The following is a 23901-nucleotide window of genomic DNA, read 5'->3' as shown; positions in this document are numbered from 1 at the left end:
ACTTTCCTAACAGTGATGCTGCCAGACTTACTAACTTCTGGAATTCTTTGTGAAGCAGTCCGGAGATTGCACCTAACCTAACTCCATCTGAATATGGTGTTAACCTGTTGTAGTCTATGGGCTACACTTCGCATAATTAGCCGGCAGAAGGTTCCCCCAGAACCCTGTCCGGCAATGGTGGCCTCGCTCACATGCAGTCAGCAGGACTGCACATGCGCAGGAGCCCCTGTCCTTGCTCATTTTCTCATGCACAGGGGTGAGAGCTGGCTTGCCGGCACAGACATATTAGATTGCAGCAGGTGTGATTTTGGATATCTTTCTGGCATGACTAATAATGACACATAGCAAACTGCTTGCGTTATTAAGAGAGTTCTCACCAGATGCAAGACAACAAACGTTTTGATTTGAATAGTTTAAGGTAAAGTGAGATTGCCAGTGTCTGTGTAGCTAGTATCAGGTCTTTGTTCCAATTAATTTTTTTCCGTTCATTATTGTCTTGGAATACATTCAGCTCACCATAGATACATAAATGGTTTAATATCTGGATGACTGTTACTGAATTGGATCTGATTCCTAAGGGTATATTTACTAAAATGCGGGTTTTTAGAAGTGGAGATGTTGCCCATAGCAACCAATCAGATGGGAAATGAGTGCTCACTTTCCATGTCCCTGGATGTGACATAAGGAATAAACAATACTGGGCAGGTGCCATGTTTCCGGAGACCTGCGCATTTCCCCTCCTCTCTTAAGCCATCCCTGCCAAGTGTCAGTGTATCATTGCTGGGGGACACCAGGTGGCAGCGTATCATTGCTGGGGGACACCAGGTGGCAGCGTATCATTGCTGGGGGACACCAGGTGGCAGTGTATCATTGCTGGGGGACACCAGGTGGCAGCGTATCATTGCTGGGGGACACCAGGTGGCAGCGTATCATTGCTGGGGGACACCAGGTGGTAGCGTATCATTGCTGGGGGACACCAGGTGGCAGCGTATCATTGCTCTAAGACGGCAAGTGGCAGCGCATTATTGTACTGGGACACCAACTGGCAGCGTATCTTTGCTGGGGGACACCAGGTGGCAGCGTATCATTGCTCTAAGACGGCAAGTGGCAGCGCATTATTGTACTGGGACACCAACTGGCAGCGTATCATTGTACTGGGACACCAAGTGGCAGCATATCATTGTACTGGGACACCAAGTGGCAGCGTATCATTGTACTGGGACACCAACTGGTAGCGTATCATTGTACTGGGACACCAAGTGGCAGCGTATCATTGTACTGGGACACCAAGTGGCAGCGTATCATTGTACTGGGACACCAAGAGCAGCGTATCATTGTACTGGGACACCAAGTGGCAGCGTATCATTGTTCTGGGACAACAAGTGGCAGCGTATCATTGTACTGGGACACCAGGTGGCAGCGTATCATTGCTCTAGGACACCGAGTGGCAGCGTATCATTGTACTGGGACAACAAGTGGCAGCGTATCATTGCTCTGGGACAACATGTGGCAGCGTATCATTGTACTGGGACACCAAGTAGCAGCGTTTCATTGCTCTGGGACACCGAGTGGCAGCGTATCAGTGTTCTGGGACACCGAGTGGCAGCATATCATTGTACTGGGACACCAAGTGGTAGCGTATCATTGTACTGGGACACCGAGTGGCAGTGTATCATTGGGATACCATATGACCTCAAAACAGGTTTATTATATAAATGATTTCTGTTGTATGGCAAAAATAGATCTTGGGACCAAGATTTAGGGACTTTTAACTACACCATAAGATTTATTTAAAATAAAACAGTGCAAGGTGCACATAGTTGCAGACATCAGTAGCATGCTCAGCTGTTTGCCACCAGCTACTCATATGTTTTGAATTTTCATTATTAATGGTTAGTATCTTTTTAGACAAAGACAGTAGACTAATGAATACAGGTCAGATACCTAACACTTTGACCTTGTCAGTATGACTCAGTGATATCATTAGCAGATTGTGGTGCATTTCTAGAGGTGGTAAAAAAAAAATTGTGAACAGATGTTCTGGACGTATGTAGTGTTTTCAATTGTGAGAAGCCTAATTGACCACAAGAGGGAGCTAGAGTCATGAGTTTGAATCATAGGTACAGTATAAGAAACAGAAGTAAACACTGTAATAATAATAATAAACCAGTCTCTTATTTTAATGATAACTTTCAAAATATGTCTCCTTATATCATATGCATACTTTAATTGCACACGTCACTGTTTAAAGCAATAAGCATTGTGTTATGTAGTTATCATGTCATGTTATATTTATATGTCAATCAGCTAAACAAAACCAGATTTGTTTTTGTTAGACATTTCAAATGGGAGATAATGGCATAATAACACAGAGTTTCTTTGTACCCTGCAGACCTGCCAGCTATTTCTCAATGCAGCGGTTGATTCACCTGCTATTGACTATCACGTCTCCTTGGCTCAGAGTGCCTTACGGGTCTGCCTCACCCACCCTGAGCTCCAAAATGAGATCTACTGCCAACTTATCAAACAGACAAGACACCGACAGCCACAGAACCAGCCAAGTCCCATCCAGGTGCCACATCATCTCTCAGGATCCCAGTTATGGCAACTGTGACCAAAGTGTGCCAATACCAAGGTCCCCTTTGTGAGGTCTTAAGTTCGGATTCAATTAGCCGCGAAAATTACAGTGCGTGGAAAAGTGCTAGTAGCCTCAGACTACTGCGCCCCGAGCTATTCAGTTATTAGCCCTTTGCCATGCGCAGTAAATTCACGGCTAACGTGTTAATCCATAGTTTCCAGGATGAGTGCCCGGAGCTATGGTTTAACGCATTTGCAACACACGCAATAAGGGCACAGCGAGAATTTCTGTTCAAGCCTCGCTCATACTCAATCATAAATCTGCATTAAGTGCAGCCTGCGGGCTACAATTAATAGCCCCAGCCACTGCATTAATAGCTAACTGAATCCGGCCCTTAATGTTCAAATCATCATGTACCTACACTATACATCTCAGAAGTGTGTGAAGCGAACACATTAAAGTCTGGCAATAACAAGACTTGCTTTTATGTTGTGGGACATGCCATTGGGTCTGATTCCGAGTTGGATGTATCAGCAGATACGGACCCATGTCATAGGTTTCAGCACAAGAAATCGGTGACTGTGCAGAATCATAGAGATCCCTACTGCGAACGGATTGATTTGTCCATCGACCTACCACACTTCCATGAAATTGACGTTTCATGTAACTCTTCTGTGTCATGGGAGCAGGGCCGTAACTAGGGATGTACGAGCGGTGCCTTTGTGCAGGACCCTGCGGGCGGCACCATCACTGACTGCCCCATGGCACCTGCATGTGGATTGCAGGGTGCCTTAAATGGCACCCTACAGCCAGTAGCTCTATTGCAGAGCCGCCAGGAGTATCCAAGGGACGCTTCAGACAGGCACCTTGCAACATGTAGAGCTGCCTGGAGCATCCATAAAATGCTCTGGGCAGTGCGCTACTTTCCAAGGTTAGCGGCCCCACCCCCTAGGCGTGACGTCACGTGTTTAGGGACAGGGCTGTCACGGCACACTGCCACTCTGTAATGGCACCGCATGGTAGTGTCATGAGCATGTAGGTTGACTTCCTTACTGGATCACAGCGTGCGGATGCAGTTGGGACATCTGTTTCAGTCGGATCTTTTGCACCCAGTCTGGGGCTGGTGTAAGTCCTGATACTGATGATGATGGCGGCGCACAGTGGGTGGAACAGGCTTCCACATGTAATCGCACAGGAAGAAAGATTCTCACATTAGCATAAACCAGTAAGCATCCAGCCATGGCCGAATAGCGCCCACGATTCGTCCGACTCAGACTCAGGTCCTCTGTGTCCAGGGGAGGGTAGAAAAGGGGAAGTCCATTCTTGATTTTCGAGGAGGGGTGGAATTTGCAGTCATTGTATAATGTATATCTGGGCAATAGCAGCATGTTGCTGTCAGTCCTTTGGCACACAGTTACACAGCTACACTCCCCTTCCACAATCCCCCCCACTGATATTTAAATGCTGTCTTAATTAAGAGACCACCCATTGCAGAGAGTACTTCCATTTACAGGTCACTGGCATTGTTTCATACTGCTTTATGTAAATCATTGTGTGAAATTGATTGAGGATTATGGGGTCTATTTATCAAGCAGTGAAAAGTGTGGAGAAGTTGGCCATAGCAACCAATCAGATTTGAAGTAGCATTTCTCAAGTATAGTCTATAAAGTAATAGGTAGGAGCTGATTGGTTGTTATTGGTAACTTCTCCACTGGTCCACTTCTCCACACTTTTCACTACTTGATAAATAGACCCCTAAGTAACTTGTTTCAACATTATCTTCTGACAAACTATAATTGTCATGATTCACCAGGCAGCCACAAGATGGCGCCAGCATACCCATATTATTGCATGAGGCACACTTCCAGCTGTTACAATGATACATGAAAGCATTTAGTAGTTTATTTAAGATGAACATTTTGTTGCCCTTCATCTAATAATCATTACATTGACCCTGTGTATATATATCTAAGGGTTGGCAGCTCCTGGCACTGTGCGTTGGGCTCTTCCTGCCCCAGCATCCATACATCTGGCTCTTGAAACTGTTCCTGAAGAAGAATGCAGATATCAGGTATCTTTCTTATGGTCTAAATGTTGAGTCCCTTATTTGTCCATCGCCACATCTTATGTATACGCAGAATTATAAATCCCTGCTGGGTATGTGCAACTGAAATACAATGCAGAGGATAGATAACAGTACTTCCTCTTTCATCCAGTTCAAGAATGAAATGATGTATAGCAGCATATAAAGTCATAGTTCTGCTTTGTGTTCTTGTATACTAGGGTGTGGTGGTTTATGTCCTCGGTCACTTCCATTGGGTGTGTGCAGAGTGACCCTGCTGAGTGTGTTTTTATTATATGACACCATCACATTATGACTGTACTCTGTGTAGTGTGTAAAACATTTAGTGCGACGGTATCTTGATGGTCAGTGTTACATTTAATAATTTTTTCATTATTGTCCTGGCACTTATTCCAGTATGTTCTTTGCAAGTTTAGATGTTCGTTAATCTGCAGGGAAGCAGTCGGGAAGCCGAAGGATGGAATCCCGACCGCTGGCTACTCGACTGTCTAATCCCGGTAAGGGTTAAATGACAGGCGTCGAGATCCCGACGCCTGTCATTTTACCTACGCCGGAAGACCAACGCCCTGGTTCCCGATCGAAGGTAAGCCGTTTTTTTTTGGGGGGGGAGGGTTATGTTAGGGGCTCCTGGGTCCTGGGGGGGACTTAGGGTCATGCACCCCCGGGAGACCCCCCCCCCCGGAAGACTTAGGTTTAGGGGGGGTTAGGTTTAGGCACCTATAGGGGGGTTATGGTAGGCACCCCTAAGGGAGGGTTAGGGGGGGGGGGGTAGGTTAGTTTATCCTTACCTGTAGCGCAGTCAGGATCTTCACCACTGCCGGGCTTCAGCTGTTGGGATTTGAACCGGCGGCCATGCGTAAATCATACCGATCCCAATCCGCAACTACAGTCCAACATAAATATATGGGGTTCTGCCCCTTCATGTGTTTATAATGAATTAAAATAACCGTTTAGGATATTTCTGTAGTTGTTCAGATGAATCACATATCACTTCCCTAAGGACATGTACATCCTTGTGTTTCACACCACATTTGTGGCACACTTTATATGGCATTATGCAGGGCCATTATTAGGGTGGTGGATCCTGTGCCATGGCATAGGGCACCGCAGGGCAGGGTGCACTGTTTGGGTCCGTCAATTTTCCTGTGTATTATCATTCTCACTTGTAGCTTCCTCTTCTTTTATCCCCAGCATCTCCTGGCCCCCCCTATCTCTTCCCTGGCCCTTCCCCATGAGGCCCTGGCCCTTTTTCAGGTGCACTCTCTTATGTCACTATTTAAAAAATGGGGGGGGCGCCAATGCTCTCTCTGGCACAGGGCACCAAAAAGTCTAGTTACGGCTCTGGCATTATGTACGGTATATTGTAATTAATCCTTTAACATTTTTCTCACTGTTTGTCCCATGTCACAGAACTGAGGCGGGAAAATATGCTATTTACTGCCAGCGCTGTGTGGAGAGGACACAACAAAATGGAGATCGTGAGGCAAAACCTTCAAGGATGGAGATTCTCTCTATTCTGCTACGAAACCCATATCACCACTCCTTGCCGTTCAGCATACCTGTGCACTTTATGAATAACACTTATCAGGTAACTGCAATCATTATTTTACACCTACCCTGTGTAGGCTTCTCCCAGTATGTGACCATAAGTGCTATTCAGGGTATTCTGTGGGTTGGATGGACTCTTATAAACTCAAATGACTGCCAAGCTGATAATGGTCCTATTATTATTATCCTTTATTTATATGGTGCCATCAAGTGCCTGTAACATCGTACAAATAAACAGTGACATTGGCAACACAATTACTTCTATATAAAAAAGTAGAAAAGAAAAATATCAGGGTATTGACTAAGAAGCAAAATAAATAAGATGACTGAGTGAGATTCAATAGAGCAGTCTCACTCAATGACAGTGCCCTCGTGGGGGCCGACAGAAAGGATCATTGACGTTGACCATTAGCGGGAGCGTACAGGAGACATGGATAGTGCAGGGATAGGACAAGAGAAAGGAGGGCCCTGCTTGTGACTTCGTAGCTTATAGACTAAGGGAGACGGGGTCCAACTGAACCCAGTGATGCCGGAAGGTGCTGAACAATTGAGAAGAACCTGCATGTGTGACCAATCTGAACATTACCAGTTCTTGTCCAGTACTTGTGCTGTGTGACAATACATCAGCATGAATGAGACTAGTATAAAAATAAGAGGTACCTGAGTTGAGGTTCCCTTTATATTACGTGTAGTATGGAGGACATATTTGCCATATAGATTAATGATCTCTGTAATGAGAGGCCACAAGCCTACCCGATCGTGCAGTCGCTAGAACCCGATTAGCTCGTGCTGCCCCTTCCTGTATATCCCAAGAGATGATATAATAGAATAAATGATATATTAAACTGCAATTAAATCATAAAATGTTGCCTAACGTACTACTAGTGTGTTCCTGATAACATTCACAAATATTTATTCAAAAGGTTCAGAAAATTGTGAATATTGATTTTCCTATGCACAGAACCCTTTGCAACTTATAGTACATGGAAAGACAGAGATATCCTACATTACAAACAACAGAGAGCTTTCACTCATTTGGTAGCCTTTTACAATTCTAGGTATAGTATCAGGGCCGCAACTAGGGGGGGGCTAGAGGTGCACGTGCACCGGGTGGGTATTGCGGGGGGGTGAAAAATCTGACTCGGCCATCTGAAAATGGCCGCCGCCAAAGATGAGACAAATGCTAGAGGTCCTTACTGGACCTCTAGTGTCTGTCTCCTCCTTGGCGGCGGCCATTTTTGGATGGCCGTTTTCAGCAGATTCCATGCGGACTAGCCGTCCGCATGGACTCTGCTGAAAACGGCCATCCAAAAATGGCCGCCGCCAAAGAAGAGACAGATGCTAGAGGTCCTACTGGACCTCTAGTGTCTGTTAGCAGAGCGCAATGCGCACAGCGTTCCCGGAAGTGCCGGGAACGCTGGCGCTGCAGGGAGAGGATGCCGAGAGCTGCATCTTCTCCCTTCAAACCCCCCTGGAAACGAGCATAAACCCCATGGCAACGAGCATGTAACTCCTGGCAACGAGCATGAAACCCCTGGCAACGAGCATGGAACCCCTGGTAACAAGCATGAAACCCCCTGACAACAAGCATGAAACCCCCTGGCAACGAACATAAACCCCATGGCAACGAGCATAAACCCCATGGCAACGAGCATGTAACTCCTGGCAACGAGCATGTAACCCCTGGTAACAAGTATAAATACCCTGACAATAAGCATGAAACCCCCTGGCAACAAGCATGTAACCCCTGGCAACAGGCATGAAACCCCATGGCAACGAGCATGAAACCCCATGGCAACGAGCATGTAACCACTGGCAATGAGCATAAACACCCTGGCAACGAGCAGGTAATTTTAAAGTAATTAGAAGCATTACTGTGGGGCATAAAATGGTGTCGGGCAAATATGTAAGTGGCACTTTGGTAATAGGCATTGCAGTGTGTGGCATAATGTGTAATGGGCATTATGATGTGTGGAATAATGTAAGTCACTATACCAGGGATGTCTGAGTAGTGCACTGCCTTATCGAGGAGCAAGGACAAAATCCAGGTACGGGAAGGGAGGGGGCGCAAAATTGCTGCCTTGCACTGGGTGACAGATATCCTAGTTTCGGCCCTGATAGTATAGATCCACATTATAGAGTCTGATAACGCTGCAATAATGTGTCTCATATGGAAGAAATCTACCTATTATGTTCTGTAAAGACCTGGGCGAATTTTCATAAGAGCCTTTATTTATTTATAGAATTACTTATTATCATCACTACAGTCAAATTTTCTATAGAGAGTAAATTTTCTAAACTCTGCTTTTTGGCATTTTTAAGTCTAAGGGGTCTATTTACTAAGCAGTGTTAGGAGACAGAGTGAAAAGTGATAAGAAAGTGATAAGGTGCCAGCCAATCAGCTCCCAACTGTCATTTTTCAAACACAGCCTGTGAGATGGCAGTTGGGAGCTGATTGGCTGGCACCTTATCATTTTCTTATCACTTTTCACTCTGTCTCATAACACTGCTTAGTAACTAGATCGCTAAAATTTACATATTAAAAGTAAAACGCGTGCAGGGTCGTAACTACGGGGTGCCAGTGGTGCTGTAGCACAGAGTGCAGGGCACTGGGGGAGGCACTGTCGTTGCCCCACAGCCCTTTCTTCTGGCTTTGGATGCTCCAGACAGGCACCGTGCAGTCTGTACAGCCGCTTGGATCGTCCTCAAGATGCTCTGCACAGTGCTAGACTTCCCGGTGCTATCGGCCCCGCCCCCTCTGCCTGACAGCAATGCGCTCGGGGTGGGGCCAGCACCGGGCGCACTGCAGTTCTGTTATGCCTCTGAACATGTGCATTTTGCATTTACAATCATGGCGGCTTACAAAAGCTTAGTAAATGTACCCTGAGGTGTCTTCAGACATTAGACATGGAAAAATCATTGAATTCTATAGAAAATAATAATTAGATTATCTTTTGGGACATAAAATAAAATTTTATAGGAATTTATCAATCGTAGGTCGTAGGATTTGATGCATCAACGACGGTCGAAGAATTTCTTTGTACACTTAACCAAGACATTGGGATGAGGAACCCATCGCAGTCTGGATTTGCATTGTTTACAGACGATCCATCGGGAAAAAAATGTGAACATTGTCTGCAAGGAAATATTAAGGTATTTGTCCCCAAGCATCTTTAGAACGCAACGACCACTTACATAGTGATATCAGCCATTATTCATGAAGGGATTCCGATAGCTCTATCCATTTACGTGCAATAAGGAATCTGTTATATAATGCTGTCAGAATCAGCCCCAGTGTGAGGTAGTTGTGTGTCTATCAGCTGCATCATGTGTGCGGTGGGACTGCGTCTTTGCAGCTTGGTAAAAGACCTTTATCGTTTGTGTGTATCCGCTACTTCCCAATTACAAACAGCCCAGATTAATCAACAAAATGTTGAAACCGCATAACGTGCTTTATTTCCTTGTCATTGGCAGATATGTGATATCATTTCACAGTGGGAGCAGGCATCTAAGGAACAGCTTCCTGGGAAGTGCGATGGCTCTCGGACTGTACGACTCACCTATAAGAACAGGTGCTGACTGGGGGCGGCCATATTGTGCTATACAGTACCTCACATTTTATTCCTGGCTTTGTACCATCATATAATGAATGACCCTTTTCATTTAAACGTTTCGCTGTTTCTAGTAACTTTTTCCACTTTATTGCAGACTTCATTTTTCGGTGCAGGCGCGAGGGGAGACGGAGAGAGAAAAGCTGCTGCTAATCTGCCAGACAAACGATAAAATCGTTAATGGCATCTTTCCAGTAAATAAGGAGCTGGCGCTGGAACTGGCTGCTCTGCTTGCCCAGGTAACCTCTGAGAAATGAACTATGTATTCCTTTTAATGCCATTTCCAAAGCAATTACTGTTAATGAAGCATTCCACTAATGTGCAGTACATGATTAACCACTAATTATACAATTTGCGGAGCTGATGTAAAGATGACTTCCCAAGGTGGTTTAACCTTCCCTCTGCCTCTTAGGCTCTTGCCTTTTCTGTATATTGCAGGTGGATAACAGATGTGAAAGTCAAGGTATTATTAACGTATTGATTTAATGGGTCTATGTGTGTGGTAATGTGCCTAATGTATGGAATAATTACAGTAAAGTGGTTTTAAAAGAAACAAGGTCAACTCGGTGTGGGCTCTTATATAAGTCTCTGTTCCAATGTAAAGCCATTTTGCTTCCAAGAGTTTCTCTAAAGTAATGGCTTACATGAAGAGACCAAACGCATGGTCAGATATTGGATGGCAGCCTGATTAGCCTTGTGTCATACAGTTGCTGGGTAGCTTTTATAAGATCACTGTATAGTATGAGTTAAAAAAATAATTTTATTTGTCCGAATGTTTGCAATGAAGTACAGAACAGTACAGTACTCCTGTCCCCTATGTTGTGTCAACAGCATTTACCTGCAGCTGACTGATGATGATGATGTTTCAGTAGTAGACTCTTTACTCTTCATAATTCATTGTATTTTTACCAAGAGCAAGAAGCCGTTACAGGGCCATAACCTTGGAATGTGTGACCAGTGGCGCCATGCAGGGCCCAGTAGGTGGCACCATTGCTGCCCCAGTGGCATCTGTCTTTGAATAGTGGAGTGCCTGGTGAGACATCCGGTGCAGCTATTGCACTTGTCTAGCGGACAGCTTCCTGCCTCCAACCTCTTCTGCAACATCATGATGTCACATATACTGGGTGGGAGGCAGTGAAGTCTGCCCCAGAGCACAGAAGTGCACTGCTACAGCAGAGGTTTATACTTTTAAACTTGGAATACTGTACCCTCTACAGTAAAATATAAGATTGAGAAGTCCCTTGACCATAAAATATACAGGTTGCAGAACCTGGTGTTATGAATCTAGGATTAGATTCACCACTGAGAAGCAATAGTGCTGAGGATTATGTAGTTATGACTGTCGGGGTACCCCCTAAGAATGAAGTCCAGCAACAGCCTTGAGGGCTGGTGACGTTAAGAAGATTTGGCTTTGGCCGAGCAGCAGCCTTGGGGGCTGGTAGTGCTTGGCAAGGTGTGGCTTTTGGTCCATGGAGCAGGACGCAGAGTTGCGTCGACAAAAAGACACAGAATTACAACTTGTGCCGCCAAGATGACACAAGCGGCTGGAGACACTGGATAATGGCCTGTGCCGCCAAGATGACACAAGCGGCAGTAGACACTGGATAATGGCCTGTGCCGCCAAGATGACACAAGTGGCAGGAGACACTGGAGCGCGGCCGGTGCCGCCAAGATGACACAAGCGGCAGTAGATACTGGATAATGGCCTGTGCCGCCGAGATGATAAAAGCAGCAGGAGATACTGAATTATGGCCTAGGCCGCCGAGATGACACAAGCGGCAGGACGCTGGAATGCGTAGGCAGGAGACGCCAGGATGACACAAGCAGCAGGAGACACTGATTTATGGCCTAGGCCGCCGAGATGATACAAGCGGCAGGAGACACTGTAGTGCGGCTTGGGCCACTGAGATGACACAAGCGGCAGTAGACACTGGATAATGGCCTGTGCCGCCAAGATGACACAAGTGGCAGGAGACACTGGAGCGCGGCCGGTGCCGCCGAGATGACACAAGCGGCAGTAGACACTGGATAATGGCCTGTGCCGCCAAGATGATAAAAGCAGCAGGAGATACTGAATTATGGCCTAGGCCGCCGAGATGATACAAGCGGCAGGACGCTGGAATGCGTAGGCAGGAGACGCCGGGATGACACAAGCGGCAGGAGACACTGTAGTGCTGCTTGTGCCGCTGAGATGACACAAGCGTCAGGAGACACTGATTTATGGCCTAGGCTGCCGAGATGACACAAGCGGCAGGAGATGCTGTAGTGCGGCTTGGGCCACTGAGATGACACAAGCGGCAGGAGACACTGAATTATGGCCTGTGCCGCCAAGTTGACACAAGCGGCAGGAGACACTCGAGACAGGATGAGGTACAAGACACTCGACTTGACAGGATGCAAACACCAGAACCGGAAACACGTGAAACGCTATCACCGGCATCTGAGCAATGCATCAACAGGAAAGAAATAGAAGGAGTAACCAATCTGGTCCCGGCAGAGATGACATATGGCTAGAGGGAGATCTTTTATGAATTGACAGTACAACGACTCCATCTTCCAGCAAAAGGCCTAAGAGAACTGTCGGGAGCACCGTTGTCCAACAAGACGCAGCGGCAGCTTGTTCCACCTGGAGATGAAAGCTAACACCTGCTTTATTAGCTTTGATTTTGAAATAAAATAAAAGATTATCCTCTCTAATTTATTTAGAAAATAATCCCAAACCTCTTAACTTCCATATCTTTCTTCTGCTACATCACAGAAACATGATTCCCTATTTCATATATAGATCATAACCTCTCACACATTCGCATGTGAAATATTGAAATATGATATTATGATGGCATTAATAATCCCCATGCTGGAATACAGGGGATATAGTTACTTTACCTATTATCGGGATGTCGGTGGGCGAAATCCCGTTGCCAGAATCCCAACATGCGGCCACAACACCTGCGCCGGAATCCCGCCAGCTGGCACCTCAATCGTAAATATGGCACCTCGTGTCAACTGTTAGCCTCAGGGGGGGGGTTTAGGTTTAAGTACCACGGGGGAGAAGGTTAGGGTTAGGCTGCAGGGGTGGGAGATTAAGGTTAGGCACCACCAGGGGGGTTGGGAGATAAGGGGGTTACATACAATTTGTACACCTTATGTAATTTCTGTCCTGAATGTAAGCTGGCACACAGATTTTTCAAAATTGAACTTTAAATTAATGTGTTTTGAAGGTTCATTAATTCCCTGATATGTGTGTGTGTGTATATATATATATATATATATATATATATATTGTGGGGCCTATGCAGTGTTGAACACAAGTCGGTCGTATTTTCTCCCGCACTGCTTGCACATAAAAAAATTTATATATTCACTTGTGCACGGGCGTTTGTAGAGAGGAGGGGCCCCGTTTGCCGTCTCCGACACGGGGCCCCTCCTCTCTGCCCGGCGGCCGGCAGCACACTGAGCTGTGCGCAGCCAGCGCTGGAGTTATAGACTCTGAGCACTAGAGTGTGCCCAGAGTCTATAATGAATGTACAGGTCACCGGGAAAATGCCTGTGGCGGCCATTTTCCCTGTACTGCGCATGCGCAAACAATGGGAAAATGACCGTCACGGCCATTTTCCAGTCGTTTTACAGCGCCGGTCCCCCGGGCCAACGTGGGACTCCGGAGAGGTAAGTAATATTATGGGTGCAGGGAGTGCAGTGCGGGGCCCCCTGGCCCAGGGGCCTGTGTTCCCCGCACACCCTGCACCCATTATAGTGTGCAGTTATACCAGCTCTATCCCTGGTGCAAAAGATCCATCTGAAAACAGGCATAATTACACAAGCGCCCTCTTTGAAGCCTATGTGCAAGCACCCTGCTGCTGGAAGTGGAGATGCAACAGAACCGCTCAGCTCTGTAGTAAAACACGCACAATACATCTGCAATACCGACTTGCATGTAACTCTGCATTGCCACTATGAGCTAGTCCTTCATGCTATATGGCAGGAATGGCCAGTAACCACCCTCCTGTCTCAACGGAATGGGTATTAAGTCCCGGCGGCTGAATCCCGATGCCGGCAGCCTGAAGGGAGAAGTCCCGACATGGCAGGTAAGTACCCTATCCCTACCCCTCTCCCCCCTAACCCTCCTGTAGTGGTGCCTAACCATAACCTCCCCCCTAGTGCCTAACCCTAACATCCCCCCCGGGGGTGCCTAACTCCACCTTACCGCACCCTAAACTTAACCCTCCCGGGGGGGGGTGCCTAACCCTAACCTCCCCCCGGGGGTGCCTAACCATAATTCTCCCCCTAGGGGTGCCTAATCCTAACCCCCCCTCCCCCAAAACCTAACTCAACCCCGCTACCCCGCTTCGCTCCCTAAACCTAACAATCCCTCCCGGCGGCCAACGCTAAGGGCACCCCGGACTTGCCTCGTTCGGGCTGGTGTCCTTCGGTGTTCCGGCGTCGGGATTGAGATAGGCATCGGTATTTCAACACCTATCTTAAGTCCCTTGTCAAGATTCAGATGTCAGTATTGAGACCGGCGGCCAACTACATCCAGTCTCAGCAAGCCGTCATTTACAGGGGATTTATAAAAGAGGGAGAATAAGTGTGAAGTCCACAGACTCCTTGGCTGTCTACTAATCTCTTACACAGATGTATTAAGCTAAATGCAATTAGCACTTTATTCTTTTCTTGAGAATACAAAAGGAAACCTCACTATAATCATTTACGCACATGTCTAACACATAGACTGAGTTAGAGGGGCACTGATTCCAGGCGTACCTTTTATAGTATAAGCTGGTGCATGTTCGCACTGATGACAATGGCTAGTGGAATCACAGGCATACAGACAGGGGTGCCGAGTGGGGATGGGGATGAGTAGTAAGTAATTACCCGGGTCAGAGCTTGTTTAAGGGGCCCTACAGAGGCCTGGACTAACTTTGTAGAGGGAAGAATGTCCCCCTCCTTGGCGTGTGCAGCCACTGCATGGCAGCGTGCATAATAGTTTTACATTTTTTTGCCAGGGCGTGGCCATGCCCCGGGGATCTGCCCACGCCGCCACCCATCACTTGGGCCTGTAATTGCTCTCTTTGTGCCTGTGCACAAATAGTGGCTGGTGCCCCTAGGATAAGAGCACTCTGCATACTGGCAAATACACACTTTTTTTGTGCACGCAATGCTGTATAACATACAGACGATTTCCGGTCACCTCTGCATTAGTCGCAGTATTTGCAATGAGTATAAATCGGTGCAGTGGGATATACTCTTATTTATTAACCCGAATACTGTATGGGAGCCGGTGATGGGAAATCTATAGTGGTGGGTGAATATGGTTATATAAATTTAATATGACATTAATATAACATTTGTGGCTCTAATCAGCATTATGTCCAGTCACTTTGTTTTTGAAAAGCATGAATCTGTAATGTATGACAAAACTGGTTGCTAAAATACAGTTTTCATTGTTACAGTAACTGGACGTACTATTAACATGTGTTGTAACTACAGGTGGAAACTGGAGACTTTGAACGTCCGTTCCAGGCCACAGCGGGTCAATTAAAGTCAAACCAAGCAATTAAACAAACACTGGAGAAATGTTATCCAAAGCGGTATAGAGAGGATTGCACAGATGAGCAACTGAGGTAAGTTTGCATGCACCAGACATTGCATGGGATAATTGCTATAACGGATCTATCATGGGTGCTAAACAAAGCTGGATCAACTACTAGGAAACTCCGGTTCATGCCAGGGCTCAGTGGGCACAGAGGGCTCCCGATTACGTAACCTATTTTTATGTGGGTTTTTTGACAAACGGAGGGAGGGAGAATGGGCCAAAATCAGTATTTTGCTGTCACTGCCTAGTGCCCCGATGAGTCTCAATCAGGCTCTTGCGCTAAGCATTTCGGTTTACTTCCCATTAACACCAATTACTCATGAGATCAGACACCCTCCAAAGTGCGGTCTTCAGGCATTGGTGTATGGAGCTGGTTCCAACCTCTACATTTGTATTAGAATAGTGCAGAATGGCAGCACCCCCACTGATTACTGGTAAGAGAAAGGGGCATTATAATCAAAATAAAATAAGTGTACATCCCCTTTAAATCAGTTGTATTATTATTAAATATTATTGGCTATATAATTCTTTGCTCTATGTATACATTTTATGTCATACTGACCCTCCATTGAACTGGTAATCCCAGCTAAGGAATTACCGATAATGGCTGATCTGTTTACCCCAGACAGCTTCACCAGCGGCTGGCAACAAGATGGGTGGCCCTTCGAGGTCACAGCGCTGCAGACTGCGTACGAATATACCTCACTGTTGCAAGAAAATGGGCATTCTTTGGGGCTACCCTATTTCCAGCAAAGGTAAAGTACCACACGCTGTGCTAGGAGATGTATTTTATGCTACTGCACACATGAAAACAGCGTTGAGTTTGTGATAATTCTCAATGCTACGTTATATACTATAAAGATGTAGCCGGAAATACTTAGTGCAGTCAGTCCCAGAAATGTTATCAGATATTTCTGAAAACTTGAGAAATTAGGAAAAGTTTTTGTTGCCCACAGCAACCAATCAGTAATTGACTTTCTATTTCTAAATAGCAGTAAGGAAAACAATCTACAATCTGATCGGTTGCTATGAACAACACTTTCTGTTATGCACAGATGTGGAACAGTATCTCTATTTATTGGACCAGGCTCCATGTTTCCAGTCATATTGTGTCCAGTGGCAGCGCTCACAAGCCCCAGCAATGCGCAGAGCCTTATGCCGCGGGGTCAGCAATAGGACATGAGTGGGCTGTCGGCTCCTATCGAAGAAAGGGAATGTAGCAGTGTTTGAACGCTGATACTTTTTCAATTTTGCTTTTATCTACAGCAATGTCGCACACTGGTGGGATGTTACAATGCGTGCCAGACGATGCTGTCCGCGATCGTTCAGTTTTTCCTTGGCCGCAGCAGTTCCCTGTTGTCGTGTAGTCGCTGTAAACCCTTGAAATGCACATGTTAATCTAATTTGAGTGTTAATTTCGGAGATGGAGCGATCCACCTCTCTGACACCTACTATCAAGCCTTGTTCAGAGTCGTTTAATTTGTGATACAATGCCATCTTCATTGCGAATTATATAACAACGGATTGCAGAAATATCTGTCTAGATATAGTAGTTTCATTGCGGAAGATACCATTTTATGCGGGGGAGTTGTGCATATACCTTTTTTTTAGCAGAAAGACCAGCGATGAAATTGTATTGTTAGGTTACTGATGTTACCCCCAACTAGGGTGGCCAATCACGGACTGTTTTTTTAATCCCAGGATTCGGGATTGAAAAAAACTAAATTTCGGGATACCCGGGATTGGAATGGTGGCAAAAACAAAGTCCCCCGCCCCGCCTGGACCCCCCTCTTCCTCTCATAGTGGGGCGGGCGGTGGGGCTCTCTTACAGCGGGCTGTAGAAGGGTAGGTGGGCGGCCCCCCCGGCGTCTGGCTGCACAGTGTGACATCTGTCGTGACGCTGCGCAGTGTGTACAGCTGCGGGCAGGGGGAGTCTGGTAGCGTCTGAGCCGTCTGCTGAAGGTGCTCAACGCTGCCCGGCATTTAAAAAAACATTTATGGCCAATCCCAAAATCCCATGATTGGAAGCTTCCAATCACAGCCAATTTTGGGCCAAAATCTTGGGATCCCGCCGATCCCAATCCTGGGATTGACCACCCTACCCCCAAAAAATTATATCTTACTTCAGGAGCACATTTGAGGCTCACACACATTAACCTATTTGGCTATAACTGTTACAGGCATAGTTAGTTCCTTGCGTCATGTCTTGTTTCTGTAGGAATTTAAATGTAACAACCCTATTTGAACATACGGTATGTAAGATGAGGCTACACTGTAATATTAAAGTCTGCTGTTAAGTTTTATTCTGATGCCTATTTTTCTGCATACAGCCCGTGCCCCCGACTCCCTTCGATGGGCCGCTGGTTTGGCTGGCTGTACATGAAGATGGAATAAGTGTTCTGGAATATAATACCATGGTATATCAAAGCGCTTTTATACTGATCTTAATAATATTTAGTTACTATAGATGCCAATCCAATCACGTCAATGTTAAATACAATGCATTATTATAATAAACTCCATTTCTACTTAAAATACTGCAATTTTCTGTCGCCAAAAGGATTCAGACTTTCACATCTGTAGGTGTATTGCTAAAAGGGTCAAATTACTTATTTATGGATTTATTACAGACCTGTAAGATTTCCTGCAAAATAAATGTACAAACATATTTCTGATACGTCCCTTGGAAAAAAAAAAGACATAATGGCAGTCTTCTAGTTTCTTATTAAGTAAATGCATTGCTTTTGTTTGAGTCTTTCAACGCAGTTGTTGTTTGAATTGGAAATAAAAATAATGTTTTGCCCCCTCTCTCTCTTCATTTTTCCACCCACTCTTCGGCTTCTTAAGAGGTTGCTGTTCACGTATGTACACAGGAGTCTAATGACCTTCGGAGGTTGCCGTGATGACTTTATGCTGGTAGTTAACACACAGACAAAGGACAACTCAACTGAAAAACTTCTGTTTGCCATGGCGAAAGGAAAGGTGGGTACATTAGCTGAAATACACGCCAGCCGCTCTGATTTAGGCTTTTAGGCATAAAGTACTCTTATATGCCTGGATATAAAAAGCATGAATTAAGCACCTGCAGTTTAAACAAAGCCATGTTTATTATCTTAGCTGGAAGCTGTGAGAGGAAAAAGAGCAATTATAAACTATAAGACCAGGTGATGTAATTACAAAATGCTTGCTCTTTTGTTCGTCTAGTGGTCTTCTCACCGGGTTCCCGAATTTCACTCACACAAATAAAATGTGGCAATGTAAACGAGAGAGGCTTTTCTGCCGAGCAGCCTAGATTGCTACTAATAAAAATGACGGGGGTAGTTGCACCTGAACTGTGTTTTCTGTTTCCAGTACTTAGCCAGCGGCCCGTGAGATGGGGGTGAGAGGGCGGCACTTGTAGATTCATTTTTATTTCATATTAGTAGAGCTAGATAAAAAAAATTGGCTTGGAGAGAGTACGGTAAAACAAATAAAACTATATTAAAAGTATCGTTTTAGCCAACTGATGCTATTCTTATATTGGAAGATATATTTCTGCAATTCTGAAGGGTACGTTTAAAGTGGTGGAAGGATTTAATGCACTGTAACTATTCAACCTAATATTTACCCATATGTGAACCCAAAAACTAAGGGGCATATTTATTAAAGTAAGATGAGCCTAAAATCTGGCATAAATGGGTGTTTTAGATGGAAATATGGCTTATCCCTATTCAACAAACCCCCAGTCGGGGTAGATTCCCCATGCAAAGCAGTAATAAGGAACAATCTTGAGCATTGATTTATCCAAAAACTCTTGCCGGGACAGGGGCTCCGATAAGAGTGAATAGTAAAGCATTCGCTATCATTTTACTAACAGCTTTCAGATTGCGTATGTACAAAAGTTCGGAGGAGAGGAACATAGAGCCTGCCGGCCTGAGGAGGGGTCAGATGTTCCCTCTCCACACAACATTATCCCCATAGGTTACAACAGCTAATGGCATTCACAGATGGTATTAAACTATTGGAACCAATATCCAAAAAGATAAGATTTTTGAAGCTTTGTAAATTGGCCTAGACCAGTGTTTCCCAACCTCGGTACTCAAGGCAAATAGTCCAGGTTTTAGGGATATCCATGCTTGAGCACACATGGTTAAATCAAAATAACTGAGGTTCTAATTAAGACACTTGTGCTCAAGTATGGCTATCCTTAAAACCTGAACTGTTAGTGTGCCTGGAGGACTGTGGTTGGGAACCCCTGGCCTAGACCGTAGTCCCCATTCAGAATTATGAGGACTGCAGTCTTCAGTGTTAGTTTTTCCTAACGTACTGCCCCGATGTCTAAATTATGTTGGGACAGCCATTACCTTTTAGTTTCAGGCTTCATAAGTAGGTCCCTAAATTAAGAACTTTTTTTTTTTTTTTACATACCTTTTTTCTAATAGGACTACATTTCTAGTACAGTACTGTATATCTGTTATGCATTCTGACAAGCTGCTTATTCATTGTGGAGAATCTATAAGCACAGTAATTTATAGGTTAGTTTATAACAATCCATTGAAGAATAGAATAGTTTATATATTCATAAGTAGTAGTACATTCAATTTAGTTATTATTTTTATAGATTTTTTTATCTTTTAGTCTAACTTGCTTTTAATAAAGAAATATGGTTGCAGCATACCAACTTAGAGACCTACAGAATTAGACAAAAAAAGCCCCACCATGATCTGCCGACCCAAAATGCCCACTTTTGGGCGAAACTCCACCTATTTCTGTGTAGACCCTGTGCCCTTAAGATCGACTCTTCAGGACTGTCCCACCAAAATGGAAATGATTTGGAGGTATGCGCCAGGCTCGAGACTCCAGTCCCGGCGACCCCCCCCATCCAACTCTGAATGAGACCCCTTGTGAATTTGCACTGGGTATAATCAAAACGGTGTGCTCATGCTTTTGCACCCATGCAGATTTGCACGGCTCTTGCAACTTACACCTTCTTCCATCTGGATGGGCGTTAAATGGGGTATTTGTTACGCAGGCCCAGTACAGTAAGGGTGGGTTTGCGCAATTGTGAACACATGGATACCAGGGAAAAGATACATATACTCATGGGAAAGATGTATTATTTATGCTTTGTAGGGGAAGGTGCAATTGGCTGCTGATGTTAACGAGTGCACACAGACCCTCGATGGGCTGTTTACGATGCTCCGCTGACAGTTAATGGTACTTTCTTTGTCGCTCAAGTAAAGATTACGCTTTTGTGATCTTGCTTGAGTAAATGTTTTTGTTTTGGGGTCACGCAGCCGGCTGTCGCAGTTGAGATGAAGCTAGGAAATCTCCGTCAGCCAACGGAGATCCTGGCTTCTTCCCTCCCCCCCCCCAACGGCGGCGACACGCCTCCGTTTCGGGGAACGGAGGGAATCGCCGCCCACAAATGGCAGCAGACTGTCAATCACTGACAGTCTGCTGCCAGTTTACGCGTGGGCTCGTAGACCCGTTCTGCACATGCGCAGAACGGGTCTGGCGCCTGCGCATATTCCCGAACATCGGGAATCTGCGTGCACTGCTGAATTAGACCCTCAGTGCGAGCACCTCTTGCCGGCCTATGAAAATGCTCTTTGAAGACTCTGGAACTGTGCCAGAATCTACTGCGCATGCGACTATATCTCCAGGAAAATGGAGCTGGTGTCATTTTCCTGTTGATCACCGCACGTATTTATCTCCGGGAAAATGGTTGGCAGCAATTTACCAATGAGTTATGCAGCGGAATCGGAAAGGTAAGTGTAGCAAATGGGTCCAGGATGAGCTCTGTGGACCCACTTTGACTCGGGGTCTGCGTGAACTGCACATTCATGCATTCAATATTCATACACTCCCGGAGGCAGCCATTTTGAGTGCTAAACAAGATTCATGAGACTGTTGCCTAGTTCCTTGTGAAATGAAAGGCTGCATTCTCTTTTGCGATGTATACACTTTAAGAATGATGAACTTCTACAAAACCTATTGTGCTCCTTAAGCAGTCCTTGTACCAATATGACAACTTAACAAATAATTGTTTGAATATCATCTAATAAGTGATTGACAGTTTATGTTTGATGGTTATCTTTCAGATTCTGGAGATAACGCTGCTGATTGCCAGTTACATCAACACTGCTCAACATCAAAAGGTGACCGCGCACCATCTCTCAGCCCCAGCCCTCCTCTCTGCTCAGGCTGAAGAGTCCAAGACCAAACATATGGGAAGCCAGCTGCTCTTGTCAAACAACAGGCCAACCAAAGGCCCTACTTTGTTATAAAAAGCATTTGTACAGTACTATATCACATTCCTGGAATGTTGCGAAAAAAATGTTTGCACAAAACACGTCCATTACTCATGGATTCAGTCAGACAGTTCCATTTAAGAAAATGAAGTGCATATCCATGGAGGCAGCCATTTTGTGTGCTGAACTAATGTTCAGAATATTAAAATGAGAATATATAAAATGTACAAAAGTATAGAAAAAATATTGGCAAGCCACAAGTACGGTATAACAATACAACTTATCAGTCAGAAAGGAAAAACATGATAACTGAAAGATGTAGTAAGCCCCCTAGGAATCAAGGTTTGTACAGTATATTTCAGGTTCTCTGCTGTAATAGGGCCTGAAGCTAAAATGAAGCTGAGCAATAAAATAATATGCATTGGGACTTATTTCAATGCTTTGAAGTTTTCCTTCTCTAACGGTTGTATATGAACATTTTAACAATTTGTAGCTGTTGGATAGTGAGCAGTACACCAGTTTGTGTAGTGTATCTTGTGTGATTTTAAACTGCGCACGTTCAGAATGCGAATACACACAAATACAGGACTGGCAAGGGACATTCACACAAAAGCAAAGTTCAGTAAGGACGTGTTCATGCAAATACCGACTATGCAGACCAGACATGATGTAAGTATACACCTGTAAGGAGGTGGTTAGGTCTTACCTGCTATAAGGGTAGTACACATTGATAACTTGTAGTAAACTAGGGGCACATGCAGCCAATGTGTACAGCTCTGCATGTGTGCAACCATTTTTCTGCGCATTCTTTTGAGCAGTTTACAACCATTTTGGTACAAACTCTGCAACTTGAAATTGATTCGTAGTTTAGGCTAAATGTATTTTTCCACTTGTGCATTTTCAAATATATACAAAATATGAGGCGGCATATGAACAATAACCAGAGTATTGATTAGCTGTCAAGGGTGTGAGAAACAGGATCCTTAAATGACTACATTACCTATCATACAATTATGACATTTGTGGCATCTGGTTGGTGGAAGAAATGATTGATTTCTTATGGTACTATGGGGCCTATTCATCAACACTAAATGAACGTTTTTAAGGACATCTTAAATATCGTTATTTTAGTATTCATGAAGCCACTTAGCACAGGAGATATCACTTATATCTCCTTGCTAAGTCCCCCTGCATTAATTTCCACACTCCCCATACATTAGTATGGGGATGTGGAAATTATGGTATTCATCAAATTCCGAAAATTATGAATTTTCGGAATTTGATGGAGGTACTATCCGCCACTGTGAGGTGGCGAGTAGCAGGTGAAACTTACCTGCTTCCAGCTGGACAGGTCCCCCGGCGTCTTCCTCCGGCGGTCTGGTGCGTCCTCTGGCTCCGGAGCCTGGTCAGACAGTGTTCTCCCAGCAGAACACAATAAAGATTAGAAAAAAAAAAAACCTTTTTTTTTTTTTTTTCTAATCTGTACTGTGGTGTGCTGGGAGACCATGTGACAGACCAGCAGGACGGAGCCGGAGACTGCTGCGCGGGCAGTTAAGTGCTGAAGGGGGGGGGGGACACAAACTTACCGCATGTGTAGGCAGAGCTGCGCATGCGCTGGTATTACAGATGTAACAGCGCATGTGCAGCACTGTTTCCAGCTGCGGTAAGTTAGTGTAGAGAGGGATAACTATCTATTTCCTGAAAAGCTGTCATCGCAAAAATGACAGCTTTTTGGAATAGATAGTTATAGGGAGGAGGAATGATGAATTCCTCCGGTAATTAGGTAGAACTCCATGCGAGTTCTAAACCTAATTACCTCCAGGGAAAGTTTAGTAATGATGAATAGGCCCCTATGCCACCAGCTCAGCAAAACAGAAGGCAGGGATTGGTCTGAGTTAATAATAGTTCAATTATCTATTATTTGATTTTTTGCATGTATCCTCAGATATTATCACACAGGGGATTTACTCATACAATGATTCAAACAATGCTATATAATATAAATATTTTGGGTGCCCATGTTTTAAAACCTTTGAAAAGTGATTACTTTTTCCTGACATTCACTCTAATATATAGAGCCCCAAATATATATAGCTATAATAATGACTTAATAATACTTGTTGCATTATTAAGTGCGTGCAATATCACTACACAATTAGTGAATTATTAGGTTAAATATTGGTCCAGGTCACAAAATGGCTGCCACTACTTCCTGTAGGTGACATGTCCACTTTAAAGGGGAAGTGCCAGTGATT

At 44.8% G+C, this 23901-nt stretch overlaps 1 protein-coding gene across 2 annotated transcripts in view; it reads left to right on the top strand.

The window, feature by feature from the left end:
• PLEKHH2 (pleckstrin homology, MyTH4 and FERM domain containing H2) overlaps positions 1-22751 on the top strand; it is a 237060-nt gene extending 214309 nt beyond the window's left edge. For both annotated transcript variants that reach the window (XM_088477523.1, XM_088477522.1), the window contains exons 20-30: positions 2393-2572; positions 4552-4649; positions 6072-6249; positions 9207-9362; positions 9684-9781; positions 9918-10059; positions 15308-15441; positions 16039-16168; positions 17744-17830; positions 18261-18395; positions 21497-22751. In XM_088477523.1, the coding sequence (XP_088333649.1) occupies positions 2393-2572; positions 4552-4649; positions 6072-6249; positions 9207-9362; positions 9684-9781; positions 9918-10059; positions 15308-15441; positions 16039-16168; positions 17744-17830; positions 18261-18395; positions 21497-21682 (1524 nt within the window). In that variant the 3' untranslated portion in view covers positions 21683-22751. The remainder of the gene's footprint in view (positions 1-2392; positions 2573-4551; positions 4650-6071; positions 6250-9206; positions 9363-9683; positions 9782-9917; positions 10060-15307; positions 15442-16038; positions 16169-17743; positions 17831-18260; positions 18396-21496) is intronic.
• Positions 22752-23901: the final 1150 nt, after the last annotated feature.

Source organism: Taudactylus pleione, unplaced genomic scaffold (assembly GCF_031769625.1).
Source record: "Taudactylus pleione unplaced genomic scaffold, aTauple2 ptg000201l, whole genome shotgun sequence".
In the NCBI taxonomy this organism is placed as follows: Eukaryota; Metazoa; Chordata; class Amphibia; order Anura; family Myobatrachidae; genus Taudactylus; species Taudactylus pleione.
Note: the sequence above shows the minus strand (reverse complement) of the source record. Positions and strands in the feature narration are given on the sequence as shown.